The 27,563-nt window shown below is 36.7% G+C and overlaps 1 protein-coding gene across 3 annotated transcripts in view; it reads left to right on the forward strand.

Annotated features, from left to right (window-relative positions):
• LOC5564043 (MAM domain-containing glycosylphosphatidylinositol anchor protein 1) overlaps positions 1–27,563 on the forward strand; it is a 237,226-nt gene that overhangs the window by 181,925 nt on the left and 27,738 nt on the right. For all 3 annotated transcript variants that reach the window (XM_021848091.1, XM_021848100.1, XM_021848106.1), the window contains exons 9-10: positions 10,290–10,409; positions 24,622–24,792. In XM_021848091.1, coding sequence (XP_021703783.1) covers positions 10,290–10,409; positions 24,622–24,792 — 291 coding nt within the window. The remainder of the gene's footprint in view (positions 1–10,289; positions 10,410–24,621; positions 24,793–27,563) is intronic.

A 27,563-nucleotide genomic window follows, 5' to 3' on the forward strand; every position in this document is an offset into this window, starting at 1 on the left:
TGCTCTGTAAAGGATATTATATTTAAACTTAGTAAGGACCTTGGGTCTTTTTCGACCCATTTCAAAATTCAAATCGATATAGCTTTTGATTGAAATAACCTAGCAATTTGAAACTTTCTGACAATTATGTTTTTGTGGGAAATTTTGTGTTTGCGGAAACAAAGGTTTTGAATGACCCCTAGGGGAGCTTCCGTAAAAAAAACTTACAAATTGTGACTTAGGGTCGTTTTCGACTCAAAAATTCAAACAGCTCGCAAAAATCAGTGTGTTGATCGAATTTAGTTCTGTTGGGCTTAAATGAAGGGCACATATGTTTAGTTTCAAAAACCCTCCCGGAGATCTGGATTTGGTCACTGTGGCCACCGGGAACCTGCTACATCTGAAAAAAGTCCCTTTAGAGACCCTTACTTTGACGACCTGTAGTTTCGTAACTGAACAAGTAATCTGCACCTTCCTCATATTGTTGGATAGGTATTCACGTGGACTGTGAATAGAGATTCTCAAATCACTTAGTTATTCATACCCGGTTCCGGAAACCCGGAACATCCGAGTTAAGTAAGTTTCCATCGCAGTTCTGTATATGTAATTCACATCGGTACTATTCGGTTGATGAATATCTTGGCATAATGTTTTTCTTTAATAAGGAACCCGGTAATTCTCTGAAAAATTCGGTCTAGTATGGTTCGTGCGGAATCGGTACCTGGAGTCCCGGGAGGGGGCCAATCTGGACAATTCGATGAAATTACTCAGATTTGAACCTCAAAACCAAATGAATTGTATCCGATTCTTTACGATTTTTTATGTTTGGATGTATTTTGCCAAAATAATGAATGGATGGTTATTCTGGTCCTTTTGGAGCACCGGAATAGTCAGCGGGAGTCCCGTAGTATGGGATCACAAATTTTAGCACCAAAAGTAGGCTTGCGACGGCTCAATCTTCATGATTTTGAATCCCTGTGACTCTGCAAGATCAATTATTGATAAATGACCACTTTGGTTCTTCTGGCGCACCGAAATAACCCAGGAATGGCCACCGGAGATACCCGTATTGTGGAATATTTATTTTTTTGCCAAAACTAGGCATGTTACGGCTCTACTTTATGATTTTGAATACCTGTGACTCAGTGCGCATCGTACCTTCGTGCTGTGCGTACACGAATTCTCTCTGCTCTTGGAAGTTTTCTTAAAAACTACCTAAAGCAATAAAACAGTACTTTTCAGTGCTACACAAACAGTACTTTTCAGTGCTAAAATTAAAAACGGTACTTTTCAGTGCTACTTAAACAGTACTTTTCAGTACTATTTTTTCTACTATTGATCCCTTTACGATCCTTGTTTGGACCCGTGCCTTCGATTTTTCGTTGGACCCGTTGGCGAAAGCTAGCGGTGGTAATCCTTCTTGGACACCGTCTAGGGAAAAAACCTCTCGAAGGTCACGTCTTTCTCGTTTATTAACTAAACATGGTATCAACAACTAACAAAAGGAAGGGTGAATCTCTGAATTCACTACTTCCTTCCAAAAAAGTGGGTTTTAAAACTGTCACTACACGTGGCAAGAATGGAAGAAAGGACGCTTCCCCGGAATGCGAAGTTTCTTCCAAGGGTGAAATGAATAATTGTATTGAAATGAGCAATCAGTTCGATGCTCTAGACAAATTTTCCGAACACCAAATCGAAGCAGCCTCTAGCCCAGGCTCTTTGATTCAAGTGAGGAAGCAAAGAGTGCCGCCTATCGTGGTCAGTTGTTCCGAATTTGGGGGATTTAGGCAGGAGATCTTGAACTCCATTAGGGGAATCAAGGTTTCCTTCCAAATCGCAAAGAAAGGAGACTGTCACGTATTGCCGAAAACTCTTAAAGATTGCGAACTCCTTCTCAAACATCTAGAAGAGTAGAAGCAAACATTTTTTACTTATGACGACAAAACTGAACGTTTGAAGTCGTCTTGAAAGGTCTCTCAAGTGACTATAAGTCACCTGAAGAGATCAAAAATGGAATAAATGATTTACTTGGATTTTCACCAGTCCAAGTAATCATTATGAAAAAGAGAACCCAATCTGGCATTGTTCGGAAAGGGCTTTCTCAAGAATATTATTTAGTTCACTTTAACAAAAAAGAACTAAATAATATTAAAGCTTTAGAAAAAGCTAAACTTATGTTCGATGTCCGTGTGACGTGGGAACATTTCCAGAAACCTGGAGGAAATTACCAGAACCCCACTCAGTGCCGTCGGTGCCAAAAGTGGGGTCATGGTACAAAAAATTGTCGCATGGATGCTAAATGCATGATTTGCGGAGGTTCTTCTCACGCTAAAGACGACTGTCCTGTGAAAGAAGATACCAGAAAATTTCAATGCGCCAATTGCAAGGGCCCTCACAAAGCTAACTTTTGGGAATGCATTTCACGCAAAAGAGTCGTTGAGGCTCGTGCCAAGCAGATGAAGGATAATATCCGTTACGATAACGGTCGTTTCCGGAATTTGCCTGGTAGAGTATCGAACAATGCTCATTTTTCAGTTAACGATCGCTTGATTAGGAATCATGCCCACCAGGAAGATCATAATCATGCTCATTCACAAACAAATTTTAATCCGTCGGGTAGCCGTTCGAATCTTTCAATTTCGAATGTATCTACCCACGGTAAATCCTTTGCCGATATCGTAGCAGGTAATTTGAACTCTTCCCCTGTTCGTTCCATGAGTACCCATTCTACTTGTTTCAAATCAAATGGAAAAAACCCTACCGCCACAGGTAACTCCTACCCCGCTTCTTCGTCTACCGAAAATTCCAATGGGAAATCATCAGATGATATGTCTGCCTCTGATTTTAATTTTCTAACTGAACAATTGAATCTAATGATTGATGCAATGTTCAAAGCCACCACTATGACTGAAGCAGTCCAAGTAGGTGTAAAATTTACAAATAAAATTGTTATTGGATTACGTTTTTCTAATGGATCCAAATAATAATTTAAATATTTTAAATTGGAATGCTCGTTCTCTGAATGGTAAAAAGGACGAGCTGTTTAATTTTCTTACAGCTAATAAAGTGCATATAGCAGTTATTACCGAAACTCATTTAAAACCTGGATCCAAATTTAAAAAAGATCCTAACTTTTTTGTTTATCGTAATGATCGACTTGATGGGGCATGTGGGGGAGTTGCAATCATCATTCATAGGCGTATAAAACATCAACTGTTTTCGTCATTCGAAACTAAAGTTTTTGAAACTATAGGTGTTTCTGTTGAAACACAGTTTGGTAAATATACTTTCATAGCTGCCTATTTGCCTTTTCAATGCTCTGGACAGCAAGTTAATTGGCTTCAAACTGACTTGCGAAAATTGACTCGCAATAAGTCAAAATTTTTTGTCATTGGTGACTTTAATGCCAAACATCGGTCATGGAATAATTCTCAAAGTAATTCCAACGGCAGAATTTTATTTGATGAGTGCTCTTCAGGATATTTCTCAATTCAATACCCTGATAGCCCTACATGTTTTTCCTCTTCTAGAAATCAATCTACGATTGACTTGGTCTTAACCGACTCTAGTCATCTTTGTAGCCAATTAGTTACTCATGCTGATTTTGATTCTGATCATGTCCCTGTTACATTTCAAATATCGCATGAAGCGATTCTCAATCCTATCAGCTCCACTTTCAATTATTTACGAGCCGACTGGAATATATATGAAACGTATGTTGACTCTAATCTTGATGTTAACATTTCTTTAGAAACTAAAATTGATATTGACAATGCTCTTGAAACTTTAACAAATTCCATTGTTGAAGCCAGGAACATTGCAATTCCGAAATGTGAAGTAAAATTTGAATCCGTGATTAGAGACGATGATCTTAAACTCTTGATCCGTCTTAAAAACGTGAGGAGAAGGCAATTTCAACGCACTCGTGATCCTGCTATGAAAATTATATGGCAGGATTTGCAGAAAGAATTCAATAAACGTTTTGCAGATTTAAGAAACAAAAATTTTGAAAATAAAATTTCTCAATTGGACCCCGGCTCTAAGCCCTTTTGGAAATTATCTAAAATCTTGAAAAAACCTCAGAAGCCTATACCGGCATTGAAAGAGGAAAACAAATTATTACTAACTAATTGCGAAAAAGCTCAAAAACTTGCTATGCAGTTTGAAAGTGCTCACAATTTTAATTTAGGACTTACTAGTCCAATTGAAAATGAAGTTACTCAGGAGTTCGAAAATATTCTCAATCAAGAGAACGTTTTCGAAAATGCCTGGGAGACTGATTTGGAAGAAGTGAGAACTATTATTAAAAAATTCAAAAATATGAAAGCTCCTGGCGATGATGGAATTTTCTACATCCTCATCAAGAAACTTCCAGAAAGTAGCTTATCATTTTTAGTTGATATATTTAACAAATGTTTTCAATTAGCATATTTTCCTGACAAATGGAAAAATGCTAAGGTTGTTCCAATTTTAAAACCAGACAAAAATCCTGCAGAAGCTTCTAGCTATCGTCCAATCAGTTTGCTTTCCTCCATCAGTAAACTTTTTGAAAAGGTTATTTTGAACAGAATGATGGCCCACATCAACGAAAATTCAATTTTTGCCAATGAACAGTTCGGATTCCGCCATGGACATTCGACCACTCATCAACTTTTACGTGTAACAAATTTGATCCGTTCCAACAAATCTGAAGGCTACTCTACTGGTCTTGCTCTTCTAGACATAGAAAAAGCATTCGACAGTGTTTAGCATGAAGGTTTGATTGTAAAATTGAAAAATTTTAATTTTCCAACATACATTGTTAGAATAATTCAAAGTTATCTGTCAAATCGTACACTTCAGGTTAATTATCAGAACTCCAGATCTGAAAGACTTCCTGTAAGAGCTGGTGTTCCCCAAGGCAGCATCTTGGGACCAATATTATACAATATTTTCACATCTGACTTACCTGAGCTACCTCAGGGATGTCAAAAATCTTTGTTTGCGGATGACACAGGCCTCTCCGCCAAAGGACGAAGCCTGCGTGTCATCTGTAGTCGATTGCAAAAAAGTTTGGATATTTTTTCTTCATACTTGCAAAAATGGAAGATTTCTCCTAATGCTTCCAAAACTCAACTAATAATATTCCCACATAAACCAAAAGCTCTTTATTTGAAACCTTCAAGTAGACATGTTGTCACGATGAGAGGGGTTACAATAAATTGGTCAGATGAAGTTAAGTATCTAGGACTCATGCTAGATAAGAATTTAACTTTCAAAAATCACATTGAGGGCATTCAAGCCAAATGTAACAAATATGTAAAATGTCTCTATCCCCTTATTAATAGAAAATCAAAACTTTGTCTTAAGAACAAGCTTTTGATATTCAAACAAATTTTCAGGCCAGCCATGTTGTATGCTGTACCAATATGGACTAGCTGTTGTAATACCAGGAAGAAAGCTCTGCAGAGAATTCAAAATAAAATTTTGAAAATGATTCTGAGGCTTCCTCCCTGGTATAGTACCAATGAGTTACATAGGATATCCAATGTTGAAACATTGGAACAAATGTCAAATAAAATAATCAATAATTTCAGGCAAAAATCGTTACAATCTTCTATTGCCACGATTAATGCGTTATATGATTAGGTTAAGTTAGGTTAAGTATATTAAAAACTTTTTTTTCTCTCTTATAAGCAGGTGAAATCAACTCACCTGTAAAAAATCTGAACTGCTACGGCAAATGAAATGTAATATGTTGTTAACAAAATGTTAATAAAATCTTAGATTTGTTTTACCAAATTAGGATGATAGTGTTGTCTAATAACACAGAACACCTAGATATAAGAAATAATGAATGTAATGTTTGGAATGATACTAATAAAGAAATTAAAAAAAAAAAAAAAAAAAAAAAAAAAAAAAAAAAAAAAAAAAAAAATACCTGTGACTCTGCTAATTCAATTATAGCTGAATAGCATTCAATTTTATGGCGTTTTGTTAAAATGTACTCTGTAACGTGCTTAAATATAAGCAGTACAACTACCTCCATTGATGGTTTTGCGTCAAATAGATACTGTGGAGGTCAAAAAAGATAAAAAATTAGGAAAACCTTTAATTTCCCAAACAAAATCTAACCAGTTAGCGAGACTATCTCAGAATAGAAGTTAAATTTAAATGAAGCAAAATCCAAAAGCCTTCTATGCCATAACACTTTGACCAGTGTTTCTTCTTTGGTTTGCTGAAAATTGTTTCTCTGTTCAACCAAGTTGAAGAGGGTCAAACCGTCCGTCGGTGGAGTGCAACTATTCGCTTCACTTTAAATTAATTTTTACCCATATATTCCGGACACGCTTGGCAGCCCTCCCATGCTCTGGAATGCCACTCAGCCAACCAACATCTGTATGGTAATTTTCGCCACCAACAGCTCATCTGTCCGTATCTCTGCATGTGTGAATACTCCAGAATTTTCCACTTCTGACTCGGCCCCTTGATACAAGTACTACACCAGTCAAAAGGGCTTTGAAACTTTGACGATCGTGCTTGAAGTTTATTTTTTGTAGCACAATTCCCTCGTGTAGCTTTTTGCGAAGTGCGCTCTTCACACACGATGAGGAAGAAAAATGCCCAATAGTAAAGTTTAGTGGGAAAGTATCACAAGTGAGAATTGAATTTAATTGAAATTTTACCCATCTTGGTGAAAGAAGCATTTAACAGTGCTGCTGGATAAGCAGTTTAAATGAGCAAACCATTGTTTTCAGATGACAAAGGACTCAAAAGTGATTCCTGAACTTGGATTTACTGCATTTGAGTAAAATGAAGGAAGGAAGGGATTCAATCTTTTGAGATAAAAATGTCATGAGAGACATTTTTATTGATAAGTCTCACTGCTTCCTCTGGTTACATTGAAACATCAATTTTCGTAACCCAATACTACGTAAAAAAATGTGTGCAATAATCAATGTAAGTGTTTTAAATATTTATTTAAAACTTCATTTGAAAATGCAATTTTATATATGCAATTAAATGCATATAATTTATATTTTAAAGACAAGTACTGGCACTGTATTTTGCATTATGAATCTCGGTGAGCCTCGTTGGATAAATGTACGAATCGTGCAGACTGTGTTTTAAAAAACACCCAAAGTTTCAATAATGTTGATTTGAAACGACGAAAAAAGAGTAGAAGTTGATCGATGATAGTAGCTTCACCACATGCACCATTCAGTCTGTTAATTCGATAAACAAAAATATTTGAATTGCTTTTGAGTTTGAAATCGTATTTGAAAAAAAAACTTAAAAAAACTGCTATATGTATGATATTAGCTGGTGCAGCTCATCCTCTTTACCATTCAAACAGTTAACATCCCAATTTAATATATTCAAAAATGTTTATAAAGTAGAGTTTTCAATTTTTCCGGGAATTGACTTCCCGGGAAACGGGAAATAAAATTATCATTTCCCGGGAATTCCAAAGATCCCGGGAAATTCTAAAAACGTAAAAGTTATGCTAATTTGATGAAGTTTTTTGAAATAATGTCATATTCTATGTTCCTCCAAAAATATTTGCTTCTTTTTTTCCTAGGCTTTTTAACAAAAAAGTTTATAAAATTAAGCAAAATTATATGTGAAGGTATCGTATGAAGTTCAAATAATATTTACCAACATTTAATAAATCTTTACAAAACTAAAATAAAAAACAAACAAGTAGAAACCTTGAAAACTTTATAATTCTACTCAAATCATGAAATAGATTATTCGAAAATTTCTTTATATTGTATTGCCAACTAGTTGTCCCGGTAAACGTTATATTGCCAATCAGTAGGCAGTGGAGTAAGCCATGTAGAAATCACCTATAAAATGTCAGTGAAATACATCCCGTTTTCTTCCCTTTTTTCAGTTGGTTTTCACCAATGTTTTAACTCACAAACACATCGTATCTATTCTAGTGGGGACACTGTTTGGTATGATATGAAAAGTAAATTGTGCGATAGTTTTTAACTGAATATACATGGTCCATTCTGTATTTCAATAGAGTTCCCGGGAACTATAGAAATCCCGGGAATTACGGGAATCCCGGGAAACAGAAAATCATTTCCCGGGAAACGGAAATCCCGGGAAATCTCAATTCCAGGGAAATGTTCCCGGGATTGAAAACTCTAATATAAAGCCATCGGAAAAACGACATCCAATAACAATTTTATTTGTGAATTTCAAATCAAATTGTACTGCTGTAGGCATAGTTGAGGCAAATTATACTGCAGAAAACATAGTACCGTAATTTCGGGTGAAATTGATCATTTTTCACGGTTTTTCTTGTCTGTTTTCTATAATGTTGACAGTACCAAACCACTGAATGCAGGAAATCAAGTCCGAAGGTCAGCCTCATTGGCTCATGTACCGAAATTTTCTAACAAATGTCATTTCAGTGCTAAGAAACATCTCTAAAATAAAAAATCAGTGGACTCATTTCGGGGTGAAATTGATCACTTGTCAATGCGATTATTGTTAGTTTTCAAAACAACCGTTCACAGTAAATTTGTGCTCCCTAAATCCGAATATGCTTTCTAAATTCTTAACAATACAATATTTATAGAAATATTGAATAGTTAAATTTCAAGAATTCGGCGGTAAACGCCTAAATGGATGCAATTTCCTAAGGAATTTCCGACTATCTAACAGAAATTCAATTATTTTACCCGAATGAGCAAATTGGTATGAGTTTTGGTGATGAAATCTGATTTGGGGATATATCTTAAGCATCATTACAAACTTTCAGGTTTGTACCATGTTTGAATCCTTTTTTAGGCTTCTAGTCCTGGGGGTTCCTCAATATTACACCGTAGATGGTTTTGAAATTTTACATTATTTTCATAGAAATAAACATTCTTTAACGCAAAAAACTTCACAACACACAAATTGACAATTATAACGACAAACAACGTTCATTCACTGTAGGTTACATTAATATTTGTGCTCAATTGGGAAGAAATAAAATCGTACGACACGGTGATCAATTTCACCCTACCGATCAATTTCACCCGAATTTACGGTATGTAGTTCAACAGCCGAAAAAAAAACAAAAGTTAATAAAAAAAATAAATGAAATGAAAAAAAAAACTCAGAACATGCCAATGACCAAAAAAAAAAACAGTGTGAGAGATAACATAATTTTAAAATTCATAATCTCATAAAAGAATGCATGTTGAACACATACAAGTAAGAAAGGAATTTATTTTCATACAAATCAACGAAAAAAAATTGGGTATGTTATATCGAGATATTTTCGTTTTTGAATACCATAGAATATTACCCATTCGTCCTGAATGGGTTGATGCAGTCCAAATTCCAATATAGCAGTGAGTAACTTTTTTCATCCAATTTTTCTACACACAAACTTTGCTCTTTGACAAATGCTTAGCACATTGCTCTTTATCTTTTGCATAATCGTTGAAAGCAACCATCCAGTCGTTTGCGCACACAGCAAAGGTTGAACCTTTTATACATCTAATTATTATTCATGCAAACTCCGCTACGCTAGCACCAAGAAGGCAAGTCAGGCACCAAACACCAGCTGAATGGGCTCCTCTTGGCTGTAAGAGTGTATCGTTATCATATCACTTTCCTGGTTGTTCCGCTTACCGTCATCTGAATAGGGCTCGTTTTATGAATGCTAATAACTTCCACCACTCCTGCCACAAGAAAGAGAGTGCGGGAGTTTGTCATCACTTCGGTATGATAATTTTACTACATCCGGTTGAGAGTCCTATCCTAGTATACGTTTATTAGCCCTTTATGCTCACGGAAGTTATGGCGAAGTGATTGTTTTTGATTGTTATTGCTTTATCTTTCAACATTAGGACAATATCAATTGATTCAACTTACTGTGGTGCATGCACTTGTGCATATAATACAAACAATACTGAAAATTACCCTCTTAAAGCTTTAATAAAGCATCCTCGACTTTGGTACCACTCAAGGCATGTTTCCGCATAGGAAGAGGCTTTAAAAGCAGGTCACGACCCAAAACGATTACACGACTCTTTTCCAGCCTGCCTCATCAAGAATTTATGTACAATCCGACAAAAGGGCTACTGGGGAACCCTTTTTCACACCTTAACCAGACATAATATTTTCTGTCACCCACTCTACCGCCCTAGATGAAATAGGCTGAAAATGTGCAAAATGAATCTTGTAACTTTAAATCGCCAACACCTAATGAATAACCACTTTTGTTGCAGAGTTTTGCTACTCAGTATTCTTAACTCATTAACTCATGTTTCAATTCTTCCCATTTACTTTGCGGTATTTCGTCTTCGTTTGGGAATGTGTAGTTCATCCACTAATACAAGTGCCGAATCAACTAGTGGGCGCTCCACTAGGAACCGATGTCACACTCATCTGTAACGTAGAAGCGTCCCCAAAGGCAATCAACTACTGGCAGCGAGAAATTGGTGAGTGTTGTATTGGTAAATGCGTAAATTTGAATATTTTTCATGTTGACAAAATCGACTGTACGACTTTGAAGCGCACTGTATTTTTGTATTAACAATTGCAAAAACAACGTAACTTAAATATGTTTTTATTTTGTGCAAGGTTTGAATTTAATTGACATTTAAATACGAATTCGAATCCATAATGCTTGCTTGAATAAACCAACCAGACGTACCGGGTTGTGAGGAACAGTTCAAAGGTTCCCAAAAACTTACAGGATTGGACAGAAGTTTCAGAACAATTCAAATTATACTTTAAAAGACTCATTAATTTAAGGTGAAGATGAAACGAAGCCTCATCTTAAACCTTCAAGTGCTGAAAATTGGATCGATTGGTCACATCCTAAATATTTTCGGTGTGACAGTTGTGAGGGGGAATCTGCAAGCCGATTCCTGAGAAGGTAAGACAGGGAGCGTGGGGATTTCGCACCACCGGCGACCCACTAAAACCAGTTGTACTTGAGCAAATCCTATTGAACTGCCCAAGTAATGTACAGGGAGCACATACATTACCCTTGGTCTCAGACCCTTATCTCCTCGGGACCACCTTACGGTATTTCTTCGAAGAGGGCAAGTTGCAGAAGCAGCATTTTCAAACTGCTTCTCCTAGCCAATTTAAACAATGTTACAAGGCACCAACCTCGGCATGGCTAATTCTCTGCAGCTGACTCTTGTTTGGTGCACCATAGGCGCTGCTATTCTAGCGTCATGTAAGTGACAGCCGTAGTTACTCGGCATCTGCACACATTCTCTGGATTATATTGTCCAGGGACGTGTCCGCTCCACACTACGACATTTCTACGGTGTCTCTGCGACTACTCGTTTTGCCAGTGGAGTTCCGAACTCGGCGCAATGGTTCCGGTTGGAGGATGGCTTCCGGATTACTGGCGCTCCAACGACTTATCTAGGAGGATCTAGCCTACTCCGATCACGCCCGATGGTCTCCTCCATCAACAGACTGACCTGTCGAGTGCCGAGGTCGGTCCGACAAGTCAGGGGGGAGGTTGGCTTCCGGTTCATCAGCGCCCCGAAAATCCGACGTCAAGCGATGCTCCCTGCGTCTCGTTTCACTGATCTGCTCTGCTCGACAGTTGCGCTGTTAGCCAGACATTATTTGCACCACCATGTTGGTCATCATGTTCCAAGGATCGGGATCGCTTATCATTCCGTGTACCAAACCTTCAACGCTGAAGTACTCACCAAAAGCAGACGCCACCGTGTTTCGTTCTATGTTGAACCTCGGGCAGTCGAAGACAACATGTTCTGGCGTTTCTTCGATCTCCATACACTCAGGACACAATGGACCAATGCACAAGTTCACTATTTGACGTTTGAGCGGTGCCGTGTTATTTATGTGGCCATGGTAACGAGTGAACTTGGCACCGCTCAAACGTCAAATTAGTGAACGCTTGCATCGGTCCATGGTGAAGATTCATGACCGAATTGATGCAGACACTGCTCGAAGCAGCCGTAACTTGACAAGAACTCCGTCCGGACCCGGGGTCTTGTTCAGCTTCAGCGCTTTTACAGCTGCTATAAGCTCCTCGTTGGAGATCTGACGAGATTCCGCATTATTGTAGGGTCATGCTTTGGGAATAGAACCTCGACGATGACTCTCATTTCGTCCGCACATGTTTCGAACGGCGTAGACGGGCCCTTAATTTTTACATTATTACTCGGTAGGCATCCTCCCAAGGATTAGCATCAGCTCTTCGGCATAGTTTTTTGAAGCAGTTAGATTTTCTCAGCCTAATCTCACGTTTAAAAGCCGCTCTGGCTTGCTGAAACACAATTCTCCGCTAATCTCAGGTTTCCTCGTGTCTCGCTCTCTGATATCGTCTCCTGGATTCAAGACAAGCGGTGCGAAGAGGGCAGAGTGCCTCGTTCCACCGGTATACGGGACGCCGGTTGTTTGATGGCTTTCGTTTTCTTGGCATTGTTACGCCATACGCCCTTACCATCGCCATTGTCAACTCCACCGCATCAAAATTCGAAATATCGCTGTCTACACGAAGTGCTTCAACGAAAAGGGCCTCCAGCAGGCTGTAACCTCTGGCATCGGTTACCATGCTACCCCACTCCACGGCCCATGAATTGAAGCCTCCTCCAATTAGTATTGGCTTCCGACCGACAAACTCATAGGTGCATTCCTTCAACATCCGCCTGAATTCGTCGAGCGTCCACATTAGAGGAGCGTAGTAGCTGCCAACGTAGACACCATTGACTTTCGCGATCACGTGTCCTTCTTTGGTGCTAGAAACCTGTTACAAATGGACCAGAAGCTCGGCCACCTCCCGGAGGAAGTGCCAAAAGGTGGTTTTCCATACGGCTTAATGGATGAGTTTCGCTTGGGAAAGGCAAGAATCCCTAGCTCCCACCTCACGATATGCTGTAGAAGGCTTCTAAGAACACAAAGTTAAAAATCAAGCTCTTTACTAGGGACGCACTGCCAAAGATGAAGAAGCTTCTCGTTCAGATTCATTTTTAAAATGTTCATATTTCTGTTGAGCTGCTGCAATAATAATAATGCTGCATATCTCCGAAGTGATTACTCTTTATTGCTGATTCGAGCAAACGTCGAAAAAAAAATCGGCTTTTTTCTCACATAACTGACGCCTGCATTGTTGTTATCATAATCAATTGCCCAATAATTTAACCATTGGTGTTCTTTCTCCAAATGTGGATTATTAATAATTAATTCATAATTGAAAACCCATTTCCATTTTCGGCATTCTCCCAGCCTTACCGTTGTGTGGTAAACGAATGAAATGGTCAGTTAACCAGCAACAAAATTGGCTATCAATTGTCTCCTGCGAATAAACTATAGCTGTCTGTATATATATTGTCGTTGCTGCACGAGGATTTTCCATCGGCAATGACTGAAACAACAGCAAAAAAAACTTCACCAGCGAGAACAATTCAGGACAGGTGGCAGCCCATGGAAGGCAATGGTGAAAATTGCTGGCATTGTTTTCCCCATCAATACACTTCCCGTTACTCGGCCCGGTTTCAATTATAATTATGCATTCAGCGCATTGTTTAAAAAACACGTTAAATTGTTTGGTGATCATAATTCTTTTAACGGGTGAGAAAGGTTCAATCAGAACTGAATGGATAGTGTTCTATTTGTTTATTTGTTTTGTCAATAAATAGTTACACGATTGCGCTACATAAATAAAATACTAGATATGACGGGCATTTTAATATCGTTTACTGTTTGTTCCCATTATTTAAGCAGTTTTTTCTGCAATCTCTTTTCAATTACGATAGTCCCGTTGGAATATTGAATGGAGCATTTTCTTTAAATTAAACAATTAATAGTAAAGTGATTTATACGTACATTGGTTTACATGATTTGGTGTCCAAACTTGAGAAACTTTTAAAGAATTTTCAACAATTTCATAAGCAATATTATCAGGGTTTTCAAAATAAACAGGAGTTGAACTAGGGATTTGGTTGGTAAATGGCTGGGCATGGCGTACCATTGCACTGTCAAAACCTCAAAAATCAAAGTTGATTTCTTCTAACGGTAATATTTTTCCCGACTTCCTTAACAAATTGGTGGTTCAAATCCAAAGTTTGAAGCAGATTCGTTGAGTTTTGCATTTTATACAAGTCTTTGAGTGGACCGTGGACATGATTTTTCTAGAAAATTAATAATTTCAATCCATAACTCACCAGCTATTCATGAGTTTGAATAGCGCTCAAACCGCCATGGTATCTTCAGAGAAGTTGATTGTAAATACCGTGATGAATCAAAATCCGGACGGTACCAATACCCGGGCACATTGGTAATATTTATTAATTAAAGCTAGATTTGAATGCTAATACGTTTGGATTTAATTCCAATATTTTACTTTTATCTTCATTTTACTATTTACATATGTACTATCATTTTAAATCTAGTTACCACAGCCAAATAATTGATAAAAATAATAACAAAATAGAAGTGTCTGTTGAATGTCATTTGGTCGCGGTTCATGCAAATTCAAATTCAAAAAAATACTGACGCGCAAGCCAAAGCACGAACAACGATTTGTTCCAGAAAAAGTGTGTGAGACTTTTTTTATCCAGTATTTTGAACATTATAGTTTCTATAAAGCTTTTTTGAATATAAATTTTGAACACAATTGTGGAAGATTATGGTTCAAATATGTATTTTACGGTGTATTGAAAGACTGTCCGGGATGTCGAGTCAGTGGTTTAAAATCCGGACATCATTTAAAAAGCCTGATTTTTACTGGTGAAAGTGATTTTTATGGGAAAATTGGAGAAGAATTGTAAAACATATTTATAAAAAGTAGTGTGAGATAACAGAGTACGATCAAATGTGAGATAAACCGTGTAAATCGTTAGTGGTTGACAATCAAGCCGCATGTACTTCAGTTCAAGCTGCATGCGCTACTGTTCTCCAAACCAAAACATTAATATTACTTACGTGCAACATTTTAAGGGAAATATTTTCATCGATTCTGTCAAGGAGTGAAATTTCATTAAGTTTGACATGATTCTCATATGCAATATTCAAATAAATCAAGTTTAAATATAGATGTACGGATGTCGATCCAACTGTGTCCGGATTTAAAAACACCTTTTGTATTCGGTGTCCGGATTAAAAGACAAGGTAAGCATCAATATTTTAATAATATTCTTGTAAAAATCATGTTTAATACCGGATATTTCACCACTTTTATAAAGATTTGGTTTGTAAGAATGTGTTGAACAATAATATTTCAAGAATATTCCAACAAAACATACTTACATAAGAGTTTGAACATGTGTGTCGTCTTAAGCGTCCGGGTATTGATTCATCACGGTACATAAAGTACAACTGAATTGAATAAAAATTTTCATTAAATTTATACAAACTAAATTTAGGCAAAACATTTTCCAAAAAACATATTATTTTTTTATAAAAGTACCGCAAGACATTAGTAGCCCGCGAATGCCCGCGATGAGAAGAAGTTCATTTGAAAGCTAAAAACAAGAGCTTTCAAGTAGAGTACAAATTGTTTTGCGAAAACTTGCGATAGACCACTTTTAACGTGTTTTAAAGGTGTACGGAGTGCAATTCTAGTTGAATAATAACAATCCTGTGATACGTTAATACGTGCATTGCAATAGTAGTAGCCATGAATGGCTTCATGACAAGGAACGAATAACTCGCATATATCTTTCTCTTCTTCTTTTTTTTCTGGCGTTACGTCCCAGCTAGGACAAAGCCTGCTTCTCAGCTTTATTTCTTATGTGTACTTCCGCAGTTATAAACTGAGAAGTTTCTTTGCCAATTGACCGTTTTTTCATGTGTATATCGTGTGGCAGGTACAATGATACTTCATGTTCTGGGAAGTCGAGAAAACTTACTTCACGCAAAGTAAGTATAAAAATAAACAAAAACTATAAACTTGGCAATCATGCTAATACTGATGAAATGGATAAAACTTGCAATGAGGTAGGGATAGATCTGAGATATTTATGGATAAATTTGCATGAAATTTTCACAGTTTTTCAGACATTACATGAATTGCAACATATGTTTTTGAGTGATTTTCACGAGTTCACCGTAGTGATTTTTTACGAATTTGAATAATCGGCATATTAAAAAAAGGTTGTAAATTTTGACGAGATTAACAAATTTGCATAAGATTGTTTTTTGTGTAGAGGTTCCATAGTTTTGAATAAATCGTTTGAAGGTTTTGTCAAAGATTTCACTTTCGTCAAGTTGGATTTACTATTGGAGTTGTGCATGGAGAAATTATGCAAATATATGTTGAAATTCTTGTTATGCCTGACATGATGTGAACATTTCATTTCAATCCGTCAGTAAATAACTGAGAATTTGTCTACCCAAGTTGACCATTTTTAAAAAGTTACAAATGTATTGTTCAAACCTTTTCATTCTAATTATCAGTTCAAAACTAGAAACGTTCGAAAATAAAAGTCCATAATACTTAAATATGGCATAAAGTACCGTAATTTCGGGTGAAATTGATCATTTTTCACGGTTTTTCTAGTCTATTTTCTATAACGTTAACAATGCCAAAAAACTAAATGCAGGAAAACAAGTACGAATGTGATCCTCATCGACTCATGTACCGATATTTACTAATAAATGTCATTTTAGTGTTAACAAATATCTCTAAAATAAAAAATCAGGGGATCTCATTTCGGGGTGAAATTGATCACTTGTCAATGCCAGTATTGTTAGTTTTCAAAACAACTCTACCTGATAAATTTGAGCTCTCTGAATCCGAATATGCTTGTCAAATTCTTAACAATGCAATATTTATGTAAATAACGAACAGTTAAATGTCAAGAATTACGCGGAAAACGCCTAAATGTATGCAATTTCTTACGGAATTGAGTGATATCTAACAGAAATTCAATTATTTCAACCATATGAGCTAATTGGTACGTGTTTTGGTAATGAAATCTGGTTTAGGGGTATATCTCAAACATCTTCAAAAACTTTTAGGTTTATACCATGTTCAGATCCTTGCTTAGAAATAGAAGTTCATAGGTGTTTGTCAATACTGCACCGTGCATGATTTTAAAATTTTACATCATTTTCATAGTAATACATATTCTTTAACGCAAAAAACTTTACCACACACAATTCGACAATAGTTACGGCAAATAACGTTCATTTACTGCAACTCATATTGATATTTGTGCTCCATTACGAATAAATTAAATCTTGTGATACGATGATCAATTTCACCCCTCTGATCAATTACACCCGATTTTACGGTATGTCGATTCTACCCCATCACCCCGAATCCCATTACCCCGAATGCCATTGACCCGAACGCCATTACCCCGAATTCCAAAACCCCGAACGACCCATTACCCCGAATTCCAATATCATGGGGAAATGTCATCAGTATCATCATGTCAAGATAATTGTAAATTCGGCGAAATAGACATTCGGGGTAATGAGGTAGAATCTAATATAAATTGAAATTTTCTTTCCATACAAATGTACAAAACTATTCTGTAACATTAATGAATCGATGCACGAGTTCACTAATATGACGTTTGAGCGGTGCCGAATTCATTGGTTTCCATGGTCACATAAATAACACGGCACCGCTGAAACGTCAAATAGTGAACCCGTGCATAGGTCCATAGTATGTTGTAAATCTCAGAGTTGATTTAGATAAGAGTGGCGTCAATGTCAAAATTGGAACAGCAGCGAACTGTCATTTCCATACAAATTCGCGTTCCAATCGAGCAGGAGACCTGTCAAAACTGGAACATGACGACACTCTTGTTTACAGGCACTCTAGTAAATCTAAATGTATCGCAGTATCGTCCGTAAAGCCAAGTAGCATATGAGATCGTGTGATGATAATGCCGTTTCATATGGTCCGTTGTCGGGCAACCTTCACGAAACCCAGCTTGGTATTCGCCGACGAAGGACTCCTCAAGCGATCTCAGTCTGTTAAACAGGATGCGTGACAGTTTTTATACGCCGAATTCAGGGGGGCAATCCCTCTGTACTTGGCGCACTCTAGTCTGTGTTCTTTCTTGTAAGTTGGACGTTTGAGGCCATTAAATCAACCGGTTTTTTCTTCATCCTCCCATACCTTAATAAGTACTTGGCTGATCTATGGTAAAAATGAGAAGCTACTTGAGAAGCTCGACCTTATAGTTCTTCAGCTCGCCGAAAGCTTTTTTCATCTCTACTATGGTCGGTGGGTCCACAACACGAAAGTCATCATCAAAGTTTCTCGCTAAATTTCCGACCATTCAACAGCTGATAGTGCTCCTTCCACTTGGCAGCTACATCCGTTTCATCGGTCAGCAAATTCTTAAACGATCGATCATTGCACATGGTGGGCACTGGTACGGTTTTGTGCCGCGCGCTGTTGACCGTTGCATAAAATCTCCGCATACTATTCCAGTTCATGGGCTATCATGGGCTTCAGCTACCACACTTTTTTCGTGCTGCCTTTTCCTTATGCGTATTACCTTTTTTTCGACTCTCGCTGCTCTGTACCGCTCACTGTTCTGTCAGATACAGTGCACAAGCATACAGCTACTGGCGACATTATTCACGTCTGTCACTCTTCATCAAACCAATCATTTCGCCTTCGTCGTTGTCCAGTGCCAATCACGTTTTTGTCACAGCTTCATGAGTATGATTCCATAGGCTGGTGACATCTCTAGAAACGGTGATTCTTTCCAACTGCTAGTCTAGCTGCTGGCAGTACTGTACAGTACCATTCGTTGGCAAGCGTTGGATATCAAAGCGCATCGTTCTGTGATTTCTGGAACTCGTGATGCAGGATAACCGTGCCCGAATTTCAGCAACAACGGGATAATGATCCGACTAGGGACGTTCCGATATGGCAAATTATCGATATTTGATTCGATACGATTATCGAATCGAACTATCGATACCACCGATATATTGATTCAAAATATCGATATATCACAATATCATATGATATTTTTGAAAAATGCAAAATACACATATCGCTCAGATTCATATGACTCGTCTGGAGTCTGTAGTCACCCATCGACTCCCATAGTAATTCAGCCACATAGAGTGCAGTGACAACTGTTAAAGAACTCTCAACTTAAAAAATAATTTATTTTCCTCCGATTGACAAACAATTCTCGATTACTTTTTCAATTCGACGTAAGTAATTTTCATACGATTTTAAGAAATATGTTTAACATATTTGACCTGCCTGCTAAAACTGTTTTGAAATGAAACACCATTTTGTCGCCGTGTACATCACTTAAATTTTGCATACAATTAGCTCGCATTCAAACACTAGGTAGTTTCTCTTATTTCCAAAAAAAAACAAATTAGCCTCACTTAATTCGTTTTGTAAACCCGGAAATCAAACGTTATAAAAGTGAAAAATGAGATGGTTTAGAGCGGATGGTGTAGAATTTCATTAGCGAAACACGTAGGATTGATAAAATAAGTTCGTTTACTTTTCTGGCTTGAGGCTATTTGAATAAATTTTCGAGAATTCTTTAAACCATTAATTTTTCCGGTATCTTGACCGATAGGGGCTTGAATATATCCTAGGTCTATAGACCACGGCACTTATGGACAACGGGAAGTCCTGACCAAAAACCACGATTCATAGAAAAAAGGGCGAGGGGTTCCCCTCCACCTGAGAAATCCGTAAGTGTGACTACGTGGTTTATGGACAGCCTCTAATGTATAATTTATATAACAATTACACAGTTCGACAAAAAAAGTCGATCGGAATGCACAGAGATCAGACACCCTGGGCTTGAAAGTATAAACATAATCAAAAATAATGGCGTTCTCAGAATGTTCGTGTCTGTCCTAGGTCATTTTTAAGATATACTTGAACATTTTGCATTTTTTTTATTTAAATATCTAATCTAATCAATAACCCGACACAGTGTTTTATATTCAGGACAAAAGAATTCATGTGCCATATTATGTTTTTAGGGTCTTCCTTAGCCGAGTGATTAGAGTCCGCGGCTACAAAGCAAAGCCATGCTGAAGGTGTCTGGGTTCGATTTCCGGTCGGTCTTTTCGTAATGGAAATTTCCTTGATTTCCCTGGGCATAGAGTATCAACCACACGATATACGAATGCGAAAATGGCAACTTTGGAAGTGCTCATAAGAACACTAAGCTGAGAAGCAGGCTCTATCCCAGTGAGGACGTTAATGCCAAGAAGAAGAAGAAGAAGAAGAAGAATATTATTTTTTAAACTTGAAATTATATTTTAATAGTTGTATTAAGATTTGCATGGACCCATCCCCCTTTTATTACCCCTCCCCATTTTTAAAGTATTGCAAATATTTGATATAAATGGTTGAAATAAGCGATTTTAGTAATATTACGATCCACCACCTATCTCTCCAGAAATATCGTGGTTTATGAATAACCCCTTGACCATTCTGTAGGACCATCCATAAATTGCGTGTTCATTTTAGGGGGGGGGGTCTGTTCAAAGGCTACGGTTCGTATACATAAAAATAAAAATTTAAAGAGCTGACCACAAGGGGAAGGGGATGAAAAATACCAAAAATTTAACCACGTAGTTTGTGGAGGATCCCTTGCAGGTTATTTTGTTTCCTGTTTTCTTTAGTGAATTTAAAATCTAACAGGCAAACAAACTTTTCCCTTATTTCTATCAAATTCTATGCTAGTGTGATGGATATATCATCTTTGCTTCATTTTTCATATACATATGAACAGCGCAATGACAATACTTCATTTGGTCATAAAAAGTGCCTCTTAATTGTTATTGGACATCTAAGCATTTTCACAAATATCAAAAACATACATTTTCAAAACGAATTTATTTACTGTTCACGGAGATCTACAATTCCTTGTGATAATAGTAGAATTTACATGCTACATTATATTCTGCTGTATTTTTTTGTACATCACCTTTTTATGCTTTTGCTACATTGTAAATTAGAGTTTAGGATTGAGAAAAATAAAATGGAATATATATTTCATGATACTTTTTAGTTACCTTTTCTTTACATGTATGTAACAAAATATTTTGTTTTGGTTAGTGATTGTCTTTTATGTTCTTCTGGATATTTTTGTTAAACTAATCTTCAACAATATGTACCCATTGCATTGACGTTATTTTATCCTTTAAACCATGGCTCGATGTCCTTAAAATCTTGATGTGCTCGCTCACCCTGCTCGTCTGAAAAACTTCCAAGGAAATCTTTTAAGATGTCGAATCAAAGAATGCATTTTCAATGTAACATTAATGTATAGTTTTTTATAGCTAGCCTTTTTTTAAAGCACTGTGATGGCCATGCTGATTAGGGTGCGGCTTATTTTTCAAAAGTTCTCATAACCAAAAATTCGTGTGCTCTACTGTATTCAAATCACATTATAAGAGAAACTTCAAAATCTGACCCAAAAATATTAACATTTAGAGGTAAAGGTAAATTTTCAAGTTATAAAAAATGAATTTTTGTGAAGTTATCATAACTTTGTTATTTTCCAACAAATTTTAAACTGTTAGCACCATTATCTTTAAAAACATCAAAAATTTGTCTAAAATCAAAACTAGTCTGAGTTAAAAATAGTTTTATCCAAATTTTTCCTCATTTCACTGAAAAAATCATTTATGTTTTACCAGAACTTTATAAATACTCAATCGATTCATAATCTGTTTACATTTTTTTTTTTTTTTTTTTGAAGCAAATTTGGTTCTTCTCAAACTGTTCATACAACACATTTTTCTGAAAAATGGTTTTGACTTAATTATTAAACAAAAACTACCCAAAAGCATGATTTTTTAACGAAAAAATCAAATTTCTTTGGATTATTTGAGTTTTTTCGCCGGAAAAAGCATGTTTTCTATAAAACTTAAATTTATAAAGCATGTTGCCTTAATAACGAGTTGAATAGTGCTTATATTTTTCAGCATTGTTTATCCTTCAATGTTTAATAACCAGAACAAAACAGTTTACGGGCACCACATCGATAGGATATTCATAAGAAGGTTTAGTTATCACACAAGCATAAGATTAATAAAAAATTAGTTCTAAGTCCGTTGATCTATCAGGGAACATTCATAAATTACGTGGACTTTTTTGGGTATCAAGATCCCTCTCCCCCGTCGTGGCCTTTTGTCCATATATAAATTTAAAAAATCCACGTGGTTTATGGATAGCCCCTTAATCTTAAATTCGATATTGTAAACATGAAACTGCAAGGGTCCTTCATAAACCACGTAGTTAAATTTTTGGTATTTTTCATCCCCTTTCCTTTGTGGTCAACTCAACATTTTCATTATTTTTATTTATACGAACCGTAACCTTTGAACAGACCCCTCCCTCTTAAAATGAACAACCAAATTTATGGATGGCTGCACAGTATGTTCAAGGGGCTATTCATAAACCACGATATTTCTGGCGAGATAGCTGGTGGATTGTAGTATTGAATCTCTTATTTTAACCATTTATATCCAATATTCTAGCATTTGCGATACTTTAAAAATGGGGAGGGTACAGACAAAAAGGGGGAGGAGGGTCCATGCAAATCTTAGTTCAACTTTTCATATTGAATTTCAAGTTTAAAATATAATGAGGCACATGAATTCTGTTGTCCTGAAAATAAAACACTGTGTCGGGTTACTGATTAGATTAGATTTTTGAATAAAAATACAAAATGTTCAAGTATATTTTAAAAATGACCTTGGGCAGACACGAACATTCTGAAAACGCCATTATTTTTTATTATTTTTATACTTTCAAGCTAGGGGTGTCCGGTTTCTGTGCATTGAGATTGTGATCCAAATATTGGTTTGCGATATATCGGAAGAAAATATTGAAATCACCGATATATTCAATAGGAAATAATATAGCATAATATCGATATTCTGATATATCGGAAGTATCGGAACGTTTCTAGATCCGACAACTACTATGCTAAGCTGTCATGCGCTAGCTTAGCTTAGCTTAGCTTAGACTGACTACACATATCAATGGTTGCTATTCCGTGATTGACCGAAGTCAGTGAAAATGCACAAAGAATCAACTAGAAGTTCGGCTGGGATTGGCCATAATCTTCTTCAGTGTCCATAATTCAATGCCTCTATTTATACAGGGTCAATAACGGCGCCGGCCACGTCCTTGCAGTCAGGTGAGATTGGGGGAAGGAATGTTAGTGTGTAACCTTTGCTTTTTGGAGACCGTGTTTGCCTCTGCATCTCCACAAAGGTTACTGGGAGGGATGTTTGTTAATGGGGAGGATCGTTGGGTTATAGGATTCACTTTGATAAGCGATTAGACCATGATAAACAATGATTTGTGAGATATATACATGCTTATACGTAAATATAATATTTTCATTTGATATGAACAATTTCTATGTAGAGGAAAATTATGCCGACACTTGAGGTGACGAACCATTCAAAGTTTGTTGAACAAATACCTAAATGTAACATTCCTACAGCTGTCAGGACGAAAGCATGTGTTATTATATTTTACTCATTTGAAAAGAAACAAAAAACTCGATTGGTTGGGACATCATAGAACACTCTTATTCTTATGCCGACACTTACAGTGGCGAACCATCCAAAGTTTGTTGAATAAAGTGAACCTTTCGCAAGTCTACACTTGTAGTGTCGAACCATTCAAAGTTTTTTTAATTACAAAAATAAAGGTATATAAGAGGTGTTCTGAAAAAAAAAATGTTAAACATAAATAAATCATGAATCAGAGTTTGTGTCGACACTCACAGTGACGAACCATCCATAGTTTGTTGAAAAATCATATTTACATCCCACCATTGTAACGATTGAATGTGCAGTCATACATATTTTATAGATTAGAAATAGTAGCGTGAAACGAGCTCACCAATTGATCCGTTATCCTTGACTGAGCAGCCACAATCCACTTTCGGCTTCACTCGTTTGCTCGGCTATAAACAAGCACTCAGGAAAAAAAAATAAGCTCGCGACCCAAAAAAAAAAAACTGTTCGGGCTTTCTTGACGCACTGCCCAGGAGCATGCGTCAAGGTCGAAGGAACAAACAGAACTAACCGTTCGCGGCACTTTTTCAGTTACTCCAACCGAACTCACCGATCACGCCACTTTTTCACTTACTAGACCAACGCGCGACATGTTTGATCCTGCCCTCGTCGCTTGCCCCGGCAAAAGCAAGTGTCAAGGTTGAAAGATCAAACAGAACTCACTATGCTAAGCTGTCATGCGCCAGCGATAATAAAATAATCAGTCTTTATTTTGTCGTCATGTTTACAGCTTTTTTCCATACATTTTTGATATACTTTTGCTAAATGATTATCTAATTTAGATGTTTTATTTCACGAATAAGCGTATAAAACGACTTTACGGTAGGGCAAATAATGGACTGCATAAGCATCATTCTGCGATTCATACCCATGGACAATTGCGAAAGTGTAGACAATATTGTAGAAATGTTTACCCATGATGCGATCAACTTTTAATAATTTATAATTTTCTTCCTGAAAATGTCTATGAACAATCAATTTCCATCTGTCAATAAAAACCATAACCATTGGCATGGCAGTCGCCTAGACAAAACACTTTACCAGAAGGGATCATCAGAAAAAATCTCCCTCTTGATGACACACCATTATCATGCAAAGGACCGAACCGGAATCGATTTTTAACCGATTTCCCTCCCATTTTTTTTTCGTTGTCACCGGCAGGCGAGATGATAATCTCCAACGAGCGCTACTCGATGACAGAAAACGAAAGCTCGATGTACGCGGTGCAGATGACGCTTGTGATCCAGAAGCTACACAAGGCCGATATGGGCGGTTACAAGTGCATTTCGAAGAACAGCATCGGGGACGCCGAAGGGACAATACGGTTGTACGGTAAGTACCTAGGCTTCACGGCTTCGAATGATTGTATCGATTGGTCGGCACACGGGCGTGCGAGGTTCGGGGTATTTGTTTGATCTGTCATTTTCAAAACCTGTTAAGATTTCTATTGAGTAATAAATAAGGTTTCATATGGAAACCTCTGGGATAATTTCTGAAGGTATTAGAAATCTGCATAGTAAGATCTTAAAGAAATCCTGTATTACAAATTAAAAGCAAATCTTAAGTTTTTTTTTAAATTATAGACTTTTTAATCCAACAAGGATCATGCAGGTCTGTATGTCTATTCAAAACAATTTGACATTGAGAGTTTAACAATCTTTCATTATTTCATCGTATCGTTTCTGTTGTCGTTTGATTCGCTTATCAAATTTAACTATCCACCTTTTGATATCTTTTGGGTTTGGATCTGGTCCTGGGTCCGTATCCAACGTTACCAGCCCTGTAGTGGCAAAACTAGGAAAGTTCCGGTACCAATGGTTGTGAATGTGCCAGTACATTAAACTGTGGAGCGTGTATTTTCGAAAAAAAGAATACCTTTTTGACTCATATTCCGAACACTGAAAACCAACAGTGCCTTCAAATGCATCTGGAGGGGATAAATTAGCTCATACTTGTGAAAATTTAAATTTCTTCGCAAAGCCTAACTGTTAGCTGTTGGGTGTGCCGATAAAAATGTTCATTTTAACTTGTTTGATATTGTTTTTACGTAAAAGTGTGGAACAACATTTTGGTTCAGATGCCGAACACTGTTTTCATTCTATCTCATGTTCCGAACAGCACAAATAAATCGTATTCACATAACTAATTTCTCAAATAAATTCATCTGAGCTAACTTTACTGACCTCGAACTAGTGAATCATCTCTACTCCTGAGGTTTGGAATAGATTGGAAGATGATTAAATTGAATTGTGATTGGCTGCCATTTTCTGGTAATTTGTCATTTCAGCGAAACATTTCAACCACACCGTCATACAAAAACCGAGTGTTCGGGTTATGAGTCCGTTCGGAATTTGAGACAAAACGGAATGTGCTATTTTTTTTTCGATCGATTCCCTCTAGATTTGTTGATTTGCACTTTTTATCTTAACATGAGCATGAGCTTGATTGACCAAAACAATCAAAATTGCACAATGAACCAACAGACAGAGCTTGGGAGTAGCTCACCAGCATCAGTGTATGATTGCGAGAATTCCAGACATTACAGAGTCAATACGGCCATCGAGGAAGAGAAGGAATGGATGGTCTCACAAAATACAAGGTGAATTTTGGGTAGATTTTTTTGTATACTTCTTGACATCTGGGAAGAATATCCAAAAAATCTAAACCTGCGAAAATTTATCACAGAAATCTGAACATAATTTTCAAAGAATTTCATGTCAGTAGAGAAAAGCATGAAGAAAAAAGATTTTTTCCTAATATAAACATATTTTACGCTGAGTTATAATAGTTTTCTTTAATGTTTTATGAAACACTAACCAATTGTAGATCGCTTTACAGTATAAGTTCCAATCTTCTAGTAAATTGGTTTAGTATTTACTAGTATCACTGACAAAAGGTGATTGAGTAAGCACTTATTAACAGTGTTGCATTTGAACGCGTTCAGTTTGCGTTCCAGTTCAAACTTTTGAACGAAAGATCAAGTAGGCTTGCTCATTGAGCAGTTCAAAAATCTGAACCCGTGCAAGCAGTAAATTGAACTTGAGATGAAAACTGTTTTCATGGCAGATACACGACATATTTCAACGCGGAAGTTTTGCAAGATATTGAAAAACATTTAAAGTTCCATAAATGTTGAGTGAAATGAATGTATTAAAGTCGAGTGTAGTTTTTTCGGGTTCTATCTTTCATTGAGAATTTTGAAGTGAACGGGCCGTTCTTGAGCATGTGCAGAATCTTGCACAAGAGTTCAATGCTTACTAGGTTCTCGTGCAAAATTAGAAAGCGTTCAGTTCATTTTTGGCTCGCGTTCAGTTTAAAATGCATCACTGCTTATTAATAAGTAGTGATTAAAAACTAGTAGCGAATTTGTCGCTTGTTCCCTAAGGCTTATTATTGAATAATAAAACAATTTTTTTTCCATGTTACTATCAAAGAACCAAACTTCCTAATATTATCTTGACGAAGTACAAATTGTCCAACAATTTTCTCTGAATCTTCTTAAGAAATTTGAAAACATATTTTTAGTTATATACAAATGATATGACTAATTTGCTTTTATGTATTGTAAGACTCTTAACAAAATAACTAAAAAAGCCTCTGCTTTTTTTAAACCAATGAAAATATAGTAAGCACATTGTATTCAAGAGATTTAAATTTTTTACAAATGGTCCAGCGTTTTCAAACAATTTTTTAATGCTATGCTCAGGTGTTTCTGAACACATGCGTCTCATGAACAATAATTCGAATGAATTTCTTTAAAACATCTTTAGGACAATCTTCAATAGTTCTTAGGGATGGTACACAAATTATGTCACGCTAAATATCGACTTTTTCGACCCCCCCCCCTTGTCTCGTTTTTTGTATGAGTCCTTCAAAAATTTTGTAAGGCTTGTCACGCTTGGCTTGACCCCCTCCCCCCCTCAAGCGTGACGTAATTTGTGCATGACCCCTTGTACATTTTCTATTGATATTTAGCAAGTATTTTAATGTACCGACTCAAAATGAGTGAACAGTGTTCACTCAACATAACTTATTTCGTAGATTTCGATGATAATTTCAGTACTCGTCCTACCATTTAAAAACAATATTTAATGGCAATTGAC

Source organism: Aedes aegypti, chromosome 1, assembly GCF_002204515.2.
Source record: "Aedes aegypti strain LVP_AGWG chromosome 1, AaegL5.0 Primary Assembly, whole genome shotgun sequence".
NCBI lineage: Eukaryota > Metazoa > Arthropoda > Insecta > Diptera > Culicidae > Aedes > Aedes aegypti.